Genomic DNA, 17226 nt, shown 5'->3' with positions numbered 1-17226 from the left:
CTTTAGATTTATTTTATTCTCTTCTGTTATAAACGTAATGCATGCTTACTTGATAAAAGCTGGGAAGCATAAAAACATGAAATGGCTGTTCCTTGAAGCCTCACCTCCAGAGTCCTGCCGCTTCCTGCTGTGTGCTTCGGGTCGTGTTTCCTGGTTCTTCCATAGATAGATGGGTAAGGAGGTAGGAAAACTTACCAAACCAGTGTCAGAAGTGAACAATAAATCATATCATGTTTAAAAATCATGACGTGTGTATTTCAAGGAAAACTGCTTACACGCATGTGTCTTTGTTTCTCCTGCCTGTGAACCACTTTGTAGGTTGGGTAACCCTCTGATTTATAAGAACCATCTTCCATTATTGGGAATTCAGGATGTTTCAAGGTTTTTCTCTTGTGAACAGCAAAGAAATGCCCATATCAACTTACATTTGCTGTGAGCCCATTGTTCCATGTTCTAGCACGCAGCTTTAGAAGACTGTGAGTTTGCCTACCATGTTTATACAGAACCAGAACTGGTCATCAGAGTTCTCTCTAATCTCAGTCTGTATGATCTGCACGTAGACCAAGGATTACAGGCATGAGCTACTGCACTGGCTTTAATTTTCTTGTATTTTAACTGTAATTTCCTTTTTCTTTTTGGTATACATTTCTATCTAGTGTACATTTAATTCTATCAAGGGTTTATCTGCACAAGATTAATTTTATTTTTTCTAAAATATTTATACAAATAAACCGTATCTCAATATGTTACTAGATGGTCCATCCTTTTTCTGGTTTAGGTTTTAAGATTTGCCAGTATGGCTATGGAGAGGAGATATTTCAATACACCCAGTGATAGTTGAGGGGAGGGGATGTTTGCACCTTGTGGTGGTTAAGGGGAGGGATGTTTAAATGAACCCAGTGGTGGTTAAGGGGAGGGGATATTTAAATGAACCCAGTGGGGGTTAAGGGGAGGGAATATCTAAATGAACCCAGTGGGGGTTAAGGGGAGGGGATATTTAAATGAACCCAGTGGGGGTTAAGGGGAGGGAATATTTAAATGAACCCAGTGGGGGTTAAGGGGAGGGAATATTTAAATGAACCCAGTGGGGGTTAAGGGGAGATAGTTAAAGGCACCTTGGACAGTGTGAACCAACTAGAACTACTTTGTTTTCCTAGAGATCCCAAGGGAGAGTCAGCCAACCAGATATTTCAAGAGGGAATCAATGCATGATTTTGAGTCATGTGAAGATACGTGGAAAAACTGCTCCTTGGATGACCTTCAAAACATCTTTAGCCAAGAGGTAAGAGTATCTTCCTAAAGACATGGTCACCTGCAGTGTGAGTTCAGCAGAGTAGACAACATAGAATCTATCACGCCCTGATACTATTTCTAAAATGTGTTTTGATCCTACCCACAAATCCTCAACACTGCAGGCTGCCGCCATCTCCTAGCAACCGTGTGTGTTCACAGTGGTGATGGGGAGGGGAAAGTCATTTCTGAGGAAATCTCCATGCTACTTCCATGTGCATGCTAGTAAGACTATATGAAGCTCATAGAAAGAAATTCTGCACCTCAGTTGAGTAACACAAAAGGAAACCTGAAGAAATGAAGAGGTCTTCTCTAATTCTTGGATTGGAAAATTCCATATTTTCCCACATATTCATATATACACATATACATGCACTATATATAGCACATATGCCATATATATGGTGAATATATATAAGGTATACATATATGCTATATATCAGTATATATATGGTTTATGTGTGTATACACATCTGGTATATATATATATATATATACCAAATATATATGATATGTGTATATATATATATCGTATAAATAAATACCTTTAAAATACAATAAAATGCTTACTCTCCCACAAGAAAAGCACTTTGGAAAGATTTGATTTGATATTATGGCACTGGTGCAGCAATACACATCCATATTGATTTGCAGGGATAGTTAGAGAGCCTAGTGTGGTGGCTCCCATATGCATTCACAGCTACTTGAGAAGCAAAAATTGGGAGGATAACAGAGAATAACCTGGGAAAAAGAGTTCATGCAATCCATCTTAACTGCTGAACAAGGTGCTGCATACCAGAAAGAAAACGCAAGCAAGCAAGAAGACAGACAGACAGACAGAAAGAAAAGAAAAGAGAAAGGAAGACAGGAAGGAAGAAAGAAAGAGAAGTGCTGGGTGAGATGGCTCACGCCTATAATCCCAGATACTCAGGAGGCTGAGACCGGAAGATCTGGTTCAAAGCCAGCCCATGAGACTCTTATCTCCAATTAACCACCAGAAAATGGGAAGTGGGCTGTGGCGCAGGGGTAGGGTGGTAGCCTTGAGCTGAAGAGCTCAGGGACAGCGCCCAGGCCCAGAGTTCAAGCCTGATCGACAAAAAAAAAAAAAAAAAAAAAAAAAAAAGAAATGAAGAAGGAAAAAAGAAAGGAAGAAAAGGAAGAAGGAAGGACAGAAGAAGGAAAGAAAAAGAAGAGAAGGAAAGGAAAGTTGACTAATGGATTAGTCATTCATATGTGTGAATTTAGCCTATATGGGCTATTTCAGTAAAGTATGGAGGGTGGGTATGGGTTATTCAGTAATTACTTGAGACAATTCACTAGCCAGGCTATTTTGGGGGAGGCTTACATCTTTTATCTCTTCACAAAAAATAAATTCTGTATTCATCATCTATTTAAATCTAGAAAGAACAGTATGTGTGTGGTGTTAGTCATTGGACCACGAGAAGCAAGTTCCTCTACCGCTGAACTCAAATCCCACCCCAGGTGAAAAATATTTTACAGTTGAAATTTGAAATATTTAAAAAAAAATGAAGAAAGGCCAAAATTCATAACGAAAAGACAAAATTTGAGTACATGAAGATGAAAAGCTTTTGTACAGCTGTATAAAATATACTAAAAATATAATAAACTTGGCAAAATATGCATAACATGCACTGGAAAATAATAATTGTTCTATTTCCAATAGAAAAATACAACAAGAAAATCTAACAAAGCCAGTGTTGAGGGCTGGGAGTTTGGCCTAGTGGTAGAGTGCTTATCTAGCTTGTGCAAAGACCAGGGTCGATTCCTCAGTACCACCTACATAGAAAAAGCCAGAAGTGGTGCTGTGGCTCAAGTGGTAGAGCTCTAGCCTTGAGAAAACCTAAGAACAATGCTGAGGCCCTGAGATCAAGCCCTAGGATTGGCAAAATAAATAAATAAACAAACAAATAGATAAATAAATAAATAAATGTCAGTGTTGACAAGAGTCTTAGAGAAATGAGCACTTTAATATCTTTGGTTAAATTCTCTACTTTGTAAATAATAGTATGGATATCATAAAACACAAATTACAAAGATATGTGTGCAATTCTGAAAAGTACAAAGAAGTAATAAATTATTCACAGTCTACCACTCAGCAACAATGAAAGGCAACATTTGGTGAATATACTTTTAGATCTTTCTTATTCATATACAAAAGGGTGGCTGCAGCAGTGGATATGTGGGGCTAGAAATAATTTTATAACCATATGGACACATGGTGGCTCACATGTATAATTCCAGCATTGGGAGACTGAGGCAGGAGGATCATGAATTCAATGTCAACCTGGACTATACAGTGAAAATTCCATTCACTAGAAAGAAAAGAATATGGCATGTGCTTCTCAGAAATTAAAACTTACAGACTTTAGTTCTGTAAGTTCATCCTACCTGCCCTTTGGTGGGCTCCTCATGGCTGCGTGGTGGTCCCCGTGTTTTATGGGTGTTTCATTTTGTCTCCACACAGCTCTACCAGTTAGGCACTGTTATCTCAGCCTTAAGAGAGGTTGTTGATGGAGGCAGGGTGAGGCAGGGAGAGAGGTCAGGTGACTTGCCAGTAAGTCCCGGAGCCAAGTTTAAACAAGCTAACTCATATAGCTCCAGTATCCTTGCTGCTAACACCACAAAGCTATCATTTATATCTGATGGATAAATGATAAACAAAAACAAAAGCCTTTTACAGCCACTAAACCAGCACTGCAGAGGGTACTAAAAGAAATCGTGCACATAGAAGAGAATCATAACCATAACCATGAGAGGACATTAAATCCCACCAAATGAGCAGATAAGCAAATGGAGAGTAGGGAAGAAACAAACACTATAAAACTACAAAAAGGCAAGAATTAACCACATATTTCTCAGAAAGAACACTGGATGTTGGTGGTCTCAATTTTGTACAGACAAGTTGGGTTTAAAAGCATGGCCTAATCATTTGGTTCTTACACTAAACCCAACTTCCTGCCAATAACAAACATTGGCTTATGAAAAAAGGGTGGATAAAGATCTAACAAGCAAATGGACCCTGGAAGCAGACAAAAGGAAATCTTGTTACCTGAGAAAGTAGACTTCAAGTCAAATTCAGAGAGAAAAAAGAAGTCACTTTGTATTAATAAATGGAAAACAATCCATCGAAAGGAAGTGACAATTCCTAACATCTCTGCACTAATATCAGTGCACTTAACTTTATTAAACAAGCATTAGTAGACTTTAAAAGTACATGCAGCACCCCTACACCCCAACACAGAGATAGTGGGAGGCTTCAACACCCCGCTGCTACCAAAGAAAGCACAAAAAAATAAACAAGCAAAGAAACCTCAGAATGAAATTAATTCTATAGGCCAAATGGACTTGCCAGACATCTACAGAGTATTCTACCCAGCAGCCCCAATAGACATTTTTCTCAGCACTCCATGGAATGCTCTCCAAACAGATCACAATTCAGGACATGAAACAAGTCTTATAAAATAGAAGAAAACCAAAATTTTCTTCATTCTATCAGAGTGTAATAGTATAAAAGTAGAATTCAGCAAAAGGCACTACAGAAAATATTCAAATCCATAGATATTGAACAACAAATTGCTGAGTGGTGAGTAGGTCATTGAAGAAATAAGGGAGAAATTCCCAAAGTTCTCAGAATGAGGCACAACCTACCAGTACCTTTGGGACACAGCAATGGCAGTGCTAGGGAATTATGCAAGTATAACCGTGTGTATATATATCTAGTGTTCTAGATAGATAACAATCTCAAATAAATATCTTGTTGTATCTCATGTTCCTCTGAAAGAAAAAAGAAAAAGGAGCAGCCAAACTCAAAATTAGTAGATGGAAAGAAAAAAACTAAGTTGAAACTAATAAAACAAAAAGTATACAATGAAATAAAAAGTTGATTCTTTGAAAAGACAACTGAAGTTGATGAACCTTTAGCTAATATGACTCAATGGAGAGGGAGAGACCGAAATAAGTAAACATAGAGATGCGAATGGCACTGTTAAAACCAAGACACCAAAATATAAGATTACCTGGGAATACTTAGAAAACCTGCATTCAAATGAACTGGAACATCCAGAAGAAAGATATATGTATATTAATTAATTAATTTTTATTTATTTTTTATTTTTTTTGCTTGAACTCTGACCCTGAGCACTGTCCTTGGACTTGCTCAAGGCTAGTGTTCTACCACTTGAGCCACAGCACCACTTTTGGCCTTTTTCTATGTGTGTGGTACCGAGAAATCGAACCTGGGTCGAGTGCTAGGCAAGCACTCTACCACTAGGCCAAACTCCCGGCCCCAAATGGATGTATTTTTAAGATTTACATGACTTACCAAAATTGAGATTAGAAGTCACTGAAATGGGTCTATAAGAAGCAATGAAATTGGAGAAGCAATAAAGAGCCTCCAAAAAAAGAAAAAGCCCAGAACCTGCTGGATTCACGAGTTAAATTCCACCAGACTTTTAAAGAAAATCAGAACATCAACATTCCCCGAACTTTCCTATGAAATAGAAAGGAAAGGAACATTTCCAAACTAATTTTGTAAAGACAAAGATTGTACTGATTCCAAAACTAGACAAGGGCACCACAAAAAAGAATTATAGACCCATCTTTTTGATGAAAATAGGTGCAAAAATTCTCAGTGAGATACGTGCAAACTGAATTTAATAACATGCCACAAAGATAATACACTATGATCATATTGGTTTCATTCCACATATGTAAGATTAGTTAAACACTCATAAATCAAGAAACATGATACAATGCATTAAAGATAAAAGTACCATGTGATCATCTCAATTGATACAGAGAAAGCCTCTAACTAAAGTTAGCATCTGTTTATCATCAAAACAAAACTTTGGTGGGAGCTGGTGGCTCACGTTTATAATCCTAGCTACTCAGGAGGATGAGATCTGAGGATCATAGTTCAAAGCCAGCCTGGGCACACAGGCTGTGAGACTTTTATCTCCAGTTAATCACCAGAAAACCAGAAGTTTCACTGTGGCTCAAGTAATAGGGCATTAGCTCTGAGCTGAAGAGCTCAGGGACAGTGCCCAGGCCCGGAGTTCAAGCCCTATGACTGATAAAAAACAAGCAAAAAACAAAGCAGAAAGTATTTACCCTAACATAGTAAAGCCTATGACAAACTCAATGGAGGAATATTGAAGTCATTTCATCTTCATTCTATCTAGTTTAATATAGTACTAGAATTCCAAACCACAGCAATAGGCAACAGAAATAAATTCTTAAAAATATCTAATCAAAGTTGGGCGCCAGTGGCTCACATCTGTAATCCTAACTATGTAGGAGACTGAGATCAAAGGATCACAACTCAAAGCCCTTTTGGGCAGGAATATCTGTGAGACCTCTATCTCCAATTAACCACTCAGAAAACCAGAAGTGGTGCTGGGGATCTTGGGCAAAAAAGCCCGGAGACAGCACCCACATCCTGAGTTCAAGCCCCATGAGCAACACAAACATACAATCCAATCATGCTATTCAGTGTGCAAGAAACTTGGATTTGTAGCTTGTGGGAAAAATGGGAGGTGGTAGAGGGAGAGAGCAAAGGGAAGAGGTGTCCAAAACACAAAATAACTAGCCGGGCGCAGTTGCTCACGCCTGTTATCCTAGCTACTCAGGAGGCTGAGATCTGAGGATCAAGGTTCAAAGCCAGCCTGGGCACAAAAGGACCTGAGACTCTTATTTCCAATTAACCTGTAGAAAACGGGAAGTGGGGTTTGACTTAAAGGTAGGGTGGTAGCCTTGAGCTGAGGAGCTCAGGGACAATGCCCAGACCCAGAGTAGGGCAGTTGCCTTGAGCTAAAGAGCTCAGGGACAACGCCCAGGTCCAGTTCAAGTCCCATGACGCACAAAAACAAAAACAAACAAACAAACCCCCAGATAACTGAAATATACTAAAGATTCCATCTCAAACTCTCCAGATCTGCTGAACAACTTTGACCTTGTATCAGGATAAAAAGAATCGGCATACAAAAATCAACAGCTTTTCTGAGCAGGCTGATAAGGAAACCAGGGGACCATTCCATTCACAAAAACTTCAATGACTTCAGTATGGACAACAGTCTACACATTCAATGCCATCCCCATCAAATTCCCAATGTCATTCTTCGCAGAAATAGAAGTCAATTCTAAACTTCATCTGGAAGCACAAAAGACCTCATATTGCAACCTTGAAAAAATTATAAAAGCCATGTCTTTAAATCATACCATAGAACCATAGTAATTAGAATAATAGGCACTAACACAAAAAGAGACATAAAAACCGAAGAAACAAAGTAGAAGATGCTGAAATAAATCTATATGGTTTCACCCACCTGATTTTTGACAAAGGTACCCAGAATGTACATTGGAAAAGAGATAGCCTTTTGGACGAATGGTGCCAGAAAGACTGGATATCCACATACTGAAGACTGAACCCAGATCCCCTACCCTTTGTGCTAATCAATTCACAGTTGACCAAGGAACTTAACATACGGCCTACATCTTTGAAACCGTTACAGAAAATAATATGGAATAACATTATTGGCCTAGGCAGTAACTTTGTGAACAGAATTCTGATAGTTCAGAACATAAAAGATCAGCAAAAAGGATTGCATCAAATCTGCATCACAGAGAAATAGTACACTGAAGGGATGTAAAAGATGCACGTGAACACATGTAGGGTCACAAGTACACATACACATACACTCACATGCGTGTGTATGTGGAGAATGGGTATGTGATTTGAGGGATGAGGAGAGGAAAACAATGCTAGTGAACAATACTGAAATACACTGCATCTAGGATTGAAGACGGCAAAGCAAAATTCACTGGAATAAGAGGATGGGAAAGGCAGAGCAAGCAGGGATTGATCTTATTAAAATCCTGGAGGTAAATGCACATGTGAAAACCTCCAGACAATCAGCATGCAGTAAAAAAAAGTGTCAGGCCTGGGTATGGGTGCTGGTCTCCTGGGTATTGAACTCAGGGCCTGGGCTCTGTGTCTGACCTTTTTGCTCAAGGCTAACACAGTACCTTTTGAGCCACAGCTCTACTTCTGGGTGTTTTTGGCCATTTGGTAGAGACGAGAGTCTCATGGACTTCGCTGCCCAGGTTGGATTTGAACCACTATCCTCAGGTCTCAGTCTCCTGACTACCTAAGATTACAGGTGTGAGCCACTGACACCCAGCTTCAAGTATTTTTTCCCGTGGTTTTTGAAGTTAAACACACACACACGCACGCACACAGACTAAGCTATGCCCTAATGCAGAGATTTTGGCCAAGTTTCCGGGAATGCTGTGTGTTCTTTTGATAGACACATGTGGTCCTTCCTGCATTTCAGGAAATGTCCTGCATCACAGAGCTGGGGTGTCTCCCATCCCGCCTTCCCCCATCCCACCTTTCTCAGTATTTGTTTCTTGGTATTTGCTTGTCTTTCCTGTCTTTGTCTCTCAGGTCTAAGTTACACAATCAATTTTTTCTTTCATTGTATGTGCTCAGAGTAAGATGGGTCCACAGCACTGAGCTAGTTGCATTGTCCCCTCACTGCTGTGTGTTTTCTGCCATCCACACGTGACGGTCTTGCGTGACGGGCGTCTGGATTGCTCTGCCAACAGGTGGTAGCCCACCTCCTGGTGCGAGGAGAGCAGTAACTCCCCTTCCCCCAGAGCATATGGGGGCTCCCCTTCCCTGTGAACCCCAGCCCTTGACATGGCCAGGCTTTTCCACTCTGCTGTCCAGTGCAGATGGCGTCTCAGCTGCGAGTTTGAAGTTCATTTCCCTGTTTACTAATGCACTGAACAGCTTTCTCTGTTTTGCAACTTTTGTTTAGAACATTTTTGATAAAAATATTTCCACATTTACCAAATATTGAGTGCTCACCACATGCCAAAAATTGTGCTTTGTTCTGGGTAACTATCAGTCAGCAAAGCTGGCGGCACTTACTCCTGAGGTCAAGTGACCTGGCAGCCAAGAAGGGGGCTGGCTGCGCAGGGCTCAGGTTCAGAGTTCACAAGTTACTTCAGGCTGGGGCTCAGGAAAACAAAACATTACATGCATAAAGGTGGAAAACGGGTGTTTAATGTCAAATGATAAAGCTGGGTCAAGCCTGAAAGTCCCATGACTCCATTTTTTTTTTTTTCCAGTCCTGGGCTTGAGCTCAGGGCCTGAGCACTGTCCTTGGACTTTCTCAAGGCTAGAGCTCTACCACTTGAGCCTCTGGCTTTTTTCTATGTATGTGGTACCAAGGAATTGAACCCGGGTCTTCATGCATGCTAGGCAAGCACTCTACCACTAGGCAAAACTCCCGGCCCCCCATGACTCCATTTTTATAAAGCAACATATTATCTCATGGTACTGAAGCTTTGAAACTATGTATAAAACTGTGAATGCTAGTGTTTCCAGGTGTGTGCACGTGTGCCAACACTGGGACTTGAACTCAATCCACCCACGCTCACTTGGCTTTTTGATGAAAATCCCACTCTATTCCCACAGGTCCACTTCTGGCCTTTTGCTGATTAATTGGAGATAATCTTCCCAGGCTGGTTTTGAATCTGCAGTCCTCAGATCTCAGCCTCCTGAGTAGCTAGGATTATCACAGTTGTGAGCCACCACTGGCACTGGCTCTTATTTCCTTTTTATAGTTTGTTGTATTGCTTACTCTTAAAGGCTGCAATTTTGTCATAAACAACAGTAATGAAAATTCTTAGGAGCTTACATTTAAGGTACCATTTCTGTTTCACTCTAAAGTTTTTGAACATCTAAGAAACATACTCCTAAACTAAAACAAAGCAAAAAATCCTTATTGGAGACCAAATGTCATAATATTAAGTTTATATTTCATTTAAAAGCAGTGAATACCCATTCCCTGCCAGGCCCCTGGGCCTCTCACTAAGTCTCATCCTGGCATTGTGTCTGATTGAGACATACACAGAAAATTGGGGGTTAATTTTACCCAACTTTGTAAGAAGCTGGGGACCTGAGAAAGTTAGCTCTCTAAATATTTCTAAAGGTTTCCAAAATCCCTGTGTTTGTTACTAGACAGCTTCCCATCCCTTTCCAGACTGAACTTGTAGGCCTGTGTCCTGTCTGGGAAACTTGCCTTCTATGCAAAGTGCTTGTGTTTTTATTGGTCATTGTACCCCTGTTTGTAGGAGGAAAAACTGTCAAAACAGACAAAGTGAAAACAAATGCAGACATGTATTCAGTAGGCATTATGTGGAAAATGAACTACGTAACTTGTGGGCAGGAATGAGAGGGGGAAAGTAAAGGAAGAGGTGACGCTGTCCAAAGAAATGTACTCATTATCTGACTTGTGAAATCGGCAACCCCTCTGTACAACATTTTAATTATAACAATAAAATCATATTATAAAAAAGCAGGATGGTTGACAAATATGGGTGAATACTATTATCTTCCAGTAATAAGTAGCAGGAGACCTTTGGAAATATGGCCAAACTCCCTGTCAACTCTATGGCTCATATTAGGGGTGAGCCTGCTGCACTCATCTCTCGGGACCTACAGCTCAGCTCACTTACCCAAGTTCTTGTTAATTCCTCATTTGAGAAAAAAAAAGATTTAAGAAATATTCAGGATATACCCTGTTTATTTGATCTCTAGATTCATAACTTTCTCTCTTGTAAAAGCTACTTCGATTTTTAATGACATGCTAGCTGCTATCTACTGGAGCCTCCTGACTTACCTGGAGAGTGTAGGGAGGGCCCACAGACTTGACACTGTGAAGTACAGTGACAGAGATGTGTCAGACTGGCAGAGAGCCACAGCGTGTTTTGAGCGCTGAAATCTGAGGTAGATGTATCGTCAGTGCTCGTCCCCGGCACAATGTCACTGACTGGGGATGCTGTCTTATAGTGAGATTATCAATTAAACATTTGAACTTCTGCACGTGGCCGTGGAACCCTTTTGATCAGCCTTCTGATGGGAAGAGGTTCTGGTGAAAGTAAGAAAGCAGGGCAGCTCTGTGCTGTTTATTTTTGTGACTGCACACTTCTTTCCTTTGCAGCTTTTGAAGTCCTACCAAAAGATTGAGAAGGCCCTGGGTGCAGGGGACCCCTGCAAAGGCGGCTACGTCTCCCTGAACTACCTAAAGGTCGTCCTAGACACCTTTATCTACCCATTACCCAGAAGGCTTTTCATCCAGTTAATGAGGAGGTAAGACTTCCTTGACACCTGCTCCCCACACGTCAGCTGTGAGAGTAAAAAAGAGCGTCATTTATTTTTTATTAGACTTAAAAAAACCCAACAACGAAAAGCTTCCCACACCACCCCAGATAAAGAGAATAATCTTGCGGATCTGCTCACCCAGCCATTCCCCAATTTCAAAAGTGTTGGCATCCTGGCCAGTCGTTTTGTTTGTATCCCTGTGTATTTTTCTCAACCCCAGAGATTCTTGAAGTCCACATCAGACATCTCTCCATACGAACTCCTTTTTAAACTAGAGGGAAATGTCCATTTTCACACTCAATAGAATTATCTCTACTACCAGTAGTTACACAGCCGGCCAGGGTTCAAGTGGAACGGCTGGTTACCCGGTCCCAGTGTGTCCTGGGTCCAGATTTAAGTCTGCACTGCCAGAGGCTGGCTTGCCACTTCTTTCCCACTGGTTAAGTCTATAAGTCATGTGGATTGTTTGTCCCGTAGCGTTTCTTTCCATCCTGATTTGACCACTAAAAACACATGCTCCCTGTCTCCTGCTCTCAGTGCTCTGCGTGGAGCTGGTAGGTAACAGACACATGCACACATGCTTGTGTTGGTTGTTTGAACCCTGTGCAGAGGGTGTCGGCTGTAGTGGCTCTCCTGTCATCTCACATGACCACAGCAGGGCCTGCTTAGTATATGAAGGCAAGACAGCTGGCTGGTTATACCACATTTGTTGCCTTTCAAAATTAGGGGTTGGGGGGGCCGGGAGTCTGGCCTACTGGTAGAGTGCTTGCCTAGCATGCACAAAGACCCTGGTTTGATTCCTTGGTACCACATATATAGCAAAAAGCCAGAAGTGGTGCTGTGGCTCAAGTGGTAGAGCTCTAGCCTTAAGAAAATCCAGGGACCGTGCTCAGGCCCTGAGCCCAAGCCCAGGACTGACCAAAAAAAAAAATTAGGGGCTGGTTCTCTAGCATCTTCTACAAATGTGTATTGAGTAATTTTTCCTAGTTAATTATTATGAATTCACCAACCTAAACGTTTGTGATATGTTTCCATTTCCTTGCCGTTATTGTTCTTTTTCTCTTTTGATGTTTTTGGGACATGGTCTCACTGTGTATCCTAGTCTGGCTCTAAATTGGGGATTTTCCTGCCTCTCAGCCTTCCAAGCTGAGATTACAGGACTGCACTACTATACCCAACTCATAACAGTTGTTACTGCTATTGAGATTTGATTGTGACCAGTCAATTGAAAGTCAACGTGGGGCATTTTCATGGTAGCTCCTGGGTCCTGCTGCTGTGACTAGCAGTTATGGATAGCTTTCTTGCTTTCTGGTATGACCAGATGCACTGGGCTCATCTCATGCATCCTTGCCTGGGACCTGGAGTCTGCCATTTCTGCAGGATTCAGAATTTCTGGTTCCTTTCTGTTTAAAAAGTCTGGATGAGAGAAAACTCTCTTTAATGTCTCTGGTTTCCTTTCCTGGGAAAAAAGAGGAGGTTCTTTCACAGATAGTGAGATAGAAGCTGAGGGAGAGACTGTCCTGTATAATGCTAGTAACTGCTGAGGCCTGTGGTGCCCTGGAGAGGAGAGGTGTCAGACACACGGGAGGAAGCAGTGTTAGCTGGCACTGAAAATCCTTTCCTTGCCAGCGCCACTGTTCAGAGACAGCCCCTGCTCGTGAATCCATGACTTCCAGAAGGAGAAGCAAATTTGATCCCAGGAGCAAAGATTTCTGTGGCTCAGAAACCAGCTCCCTTGTGCTGTGCTCACATGGTAGCCATGTTAAGGAATTCCTCTCTTGAATAGCTAAAAGTTATGCAGCCATATCTATTTCCTTTCCAAGATCACAGAAGCAATAATTTAACAATAATAGAAATTAAAAACCTGAAGTCATCATCCATCTTACCTAAGGAACTCTTTGCGTGGTTCTGCGTTCCCTTCTAGTTTGTTCCCACACATGGATGATTTTTACATCTGTAATCAGGGTACACCTACAGTTTTACACTGTGCTTTTAAAAATAGAAATGTTTATTATAGGCATTTTTCATATTGGCTTCAGAGTCTTTAAAATTCAAGTTTTAGCACCTGCACAAAATGTCATTTAGCTAACATTTATTGAATGCCTTTCTCTGTCAGCCATTGTGGTAAGTGCTGAAAAATGCAAACATCAGTAACAAAGAGTCGCAGGGGAGAGCAGCTTGCTGGAGGACTGGGAGTGATGGACACAGGATGAGGGTATGGGGCAGGGGCAGGGGTATGCTGTTGATCCAGCCTCTGCTTGCAGGGGTCTGGGGTCTATGAGTTACTCTTTTGCATCCACCCAGAATTCCTGGTGGAACCAGGCACAGTAAACAGCCACAGTTACAGGTTGCATGTGTGGTGAGAATCCCTGATTCTCAAGGATTTCAAAGCTCAGGACTTTTTTTTTTTTTTTTTTTTTTTTGCCAGTCCTGGGCTTGAGCTCAGGGCCTGAGCACTGTCCTTGGACTTTCTCAAGGCTAGAGCTCTACCACTTGAGCTTCAGCACCATTTCTGGCTTTTTTCCTATGTATGTGGTACCGAGGAATCGAACCCGGGTCTTCATGCATGCTAGGCAAGCACTTTAACCACTAGGCCAAACTCCCAGCCCAAAGCTCAGGACTTTTTGCGTGGCACAAGTTTGAGGATTCCACACCTGGTGAGCCATAGTCAAAATGCAGGTGCCCTAAGAACACCGGGAGACACTGCCTTCAGCGGAATAGAGGCGGTAGCTACGAAACACATCCAGACTTTGTGTTTAGCCTTGGGACTTACCCCTAGATCTTATTATTCCTATGCAAATATGGAAAGAGCTAAAAACAGAACCCCAAAATCTGGGACACTTTTGTGTCCATCTGTGTTATATACCTAGATGGACAGACTTGCCTATCCTCGAGATATCACTGTGTGATACTCTGCCATCCCTGAGGACGCTCCGTGCTGACTGTCTCATCTGATGTGAAAATCCCAATAGTGATTTTATTTTTGTGCATGTGAGCAAACAAGCATGCTTGTGTGTGTGTGCGCCAGAGCTTGAACTGAAGACCTCTACTGGATATTTTGGAGGTTAATTGAAGATGGAGTCTTTTTTTTTTTTTTTGGCCAGTCCTGGAGCTTGAACTCAGGGGCCTGGGCACTGTCCTTGGGCTTTCTCAAGGCTAATGCTCTACCACTTGAACCACAGCACCACTTCTGCCTTTTTCTGTGTGTGTGGTCCTGGGGAATTAAACCTAGGGCTTGTTGCATGCTAGGCAAGCACTCTACCACTAGGCCAAACTTCTGGTCCTGGAGATGGATTCTTAAAGACCTTTCTGCCTAGACTGGTTTTGAACTGAGAACCTCTAGGTCTTAGCCGCCTGAGGAGTAAGGTTTATGGGCAGGTGCCACCAGTCTGGCTTAACAGTTCTCTTGTCATTAGTATTTATCAAGCATATTTTTTGCCAGTTTTTTTTTTTTAAAGACAGTGTCTCACTCTGTAACCCAAGCTGACTTGACATTTTAATCTTCCTGCCTCCTGCCTCAGCTAGGCTTACCAGGCCTGGGCTACCATGCCTTGCATTCTGAGCATTTTATTTCTATTCTTTTGTTATGAAGAATTTAGTTGTTTCTTACAAAATAGCACTTATCTGAATTTGTAGGGCTCAGTCTTGGTAGATTGTATGTGTCTGGAGATTTGTCTGGTGTCTAACTTTTTAGTGTTTGGTTGTTCATAATAGTCTCTTATGGTTCTTATGTTTCTGCGTTATCGGTTTTACTGTCTGCTTTCTCATTTCTGAATTTTAGTTGAGTCCTCTTTTTTTCCTTTAATCTAGCTAAAGATATATCCATTTTATTTTTTCAAAAAAATCAATGCCAAGTATTGGGGATTTAGCTCAGCGGAAGAGCACTTTCCTGGCAAGTGCCAGGCCGAGTTCAGTCCTCAGAAATCAACTCCATTTCATTGATCTTTTAAAATTGATATTCTGGTTCCGATGTAATTTATCTTCTTCTGTGATCACTGTTCTTTCTTTCTGCTGATACCATGCTGGGTGTGGTTCATGCTTTTTCTGGCATCAAGTTGCTTGTTTGAGATATTCCTTCTTCTTTTGGTGTGGGCATTTCATTGCTGTAAACGTTCTTCTTGCCACTGCTGTGGTGGTGCCTCATGCATGTTGTAGGCATATTTCCATTTGTTTCAGGATGGTGGGATTTGCCAAGCTGGGCAGGGCAGTAAGGGGCTCCTTCAGGTCATTCCCCGTGCTTGGGAACTAGCAGCTCCTGTGGTATCACACTTCTGGGAGGCCCTAGGCAGGTTCCAAGGCTGGCCTGGGATTGGAACCTAGCAGAACATTCTCTACACGCCAGGAACACCCAGCTCAGCTCGGAGCCTGTCATCAGAGCTCTGCCTCCTTGCTGTGTCTGTTTGAACCCAGATAGCTGGCCGTGCTGTCTGGCCTGATTCTCTGAGGTGAGGAGGCAGGGGCAGGTGGGTAGGTTCTGGGGTTCTCAGGCCCCTGGCTGTCCTCTCTTCTCTCTATGGCACTGTGCTGGCCTGGCAAAGGGGAGTGAGTACAGGGTGAGCTCTCTTCTTTTATTGTTTCCAAGCAGTGGCTGGTTGATTCTCTGTAGCAGGCAGGAGCCCAGGGCTTGCTCTCAGTGTGAGGTTCCTTGGCAAAGGTGGCAGTTGTAGATAGTTGTAGTGGAGCTCCCTGCCAGGGTGGCAGCCTCTGGCACCTGCTGTGCCGCGTGCCGCGTGACACCTGCTCTGTCACTGTGTGGACGCTCTTAAGGGCGGCTCCCTCGGAACAGTAGCAACGTACGTCATCATCGGCTTTGTGTGGCCCTTGCACTTTTCACGTACTCACACTTCTTGTATTGGATGCCAGTGCAGTTTAACAAAACCTCAGCAATGGAAGGCAGGGAGCTTGCTGCTGCTGGGATGTGATTTCTTGGAGAGGTGGGAGTTGGCACTGTCCGGCCTGCCTAGTGGTCCGACTCCCTCCCCGTGAGTCCCTTCATCTCTGAGTTGGCTGTGGCCCAGGAGAGGTTGTTCAAGTTAGCACCATCACCTTTCGTTTGATTTTTTAAAACATAATTAGATAATGATTGAAGGGGAAGCCTTCTTCAGCATTCCGGGCTCCTGTCACTAACTTGACGCCTCATCATGAAGAGGCTTACATCTTCATAGAATTAAATAAGCACATTCATCTTCTTCTTTTGAATGCCTTCTATTGTTTAAAATCTATTAATTCATCATTCTTACCAAGGCTTGATTAAAAATTCTATTCCACTCTGCTTGTTTTTCTTACTCTTTAAAATTAACACTTTAATCCATTGTACTATAAGTTGGGTATCCTAATTACAATTTTATTTTCCAAAAAGAAGTCTATCTTCTATTACCACCTACTAATACTCCTTTCCCTATTGTGTTTAGTGTCTACTTTGTCACATCTTAAATTCTTATTCACAATTTGGTCCAAATTTCAATTTTCTATTCTCTAGATTTCTACTCTACCAGACTTCTCTGTATCAGGTTCTGTCCACAATGGTTCATCCACTTAATAAAAAGTCTTTTTGTTTGTGCTGGCACTAGGGCTTGAACCCAGGGCCTGAGCTCTGTCCCTTAGCTTTTTCACTCAATGCTAGCTCTCTACCACTTGAGCTACAGTTCCTCTTCCAGGTTTTGGTAATTAATTGGAGAAAAAAATCTCGTGGACTTTTCTGCTTGGGATAGCCTCAAACTATGATCCTCAGATCCCAGACTCCT

At 42.0% G+C, this 17226-nt stretch overlaps 1 protein-coding gene across 1 annotated transcript in view; it reads left to right on the top strand.

Moving 5' to 3' along the window:
- Efcab6 (EF-hand calcium binding domain 6) overlaps positions 1 to 17226 on the top strand; it is a 153747-nt gene that overhangs the window by 56724 nt on the left and 79797 nt on the right. Inside the window, exons 10-11 of the mRNA XM_090328864.1 lie at positions 1158 to 1282; positions 11322 to 11470. Of these exons, the coding sequence (XP_090184990.1) occupies positions 1158 to 1282; positions 11322 to 11470 (274 nt within the window). The remainder of the gene's footprint in view (positions 1 to 1157; positions 1283 to 11321; positions 11471 to 17226) is intronic.

Source organism: Megascapheus bottae, chromosome 2, assembly GCF_031878675.1.
Source record: "Megascapheus bottae isolate mThoBot1 chromosome 2, mThoBot2.hap1, whole genome shotgun sequence".
NCBI classification, from domain to species: Eukaryota; Metazoa; Chordata; class Mammalia; order Rodentia; family Geomyidae; genus Megascapheus; species Megascapheus bottae.
Note: the sequence above shows the minus strand (reverse complement) of the source record. Positions and strands in the feature narration are given on the sequence as shown.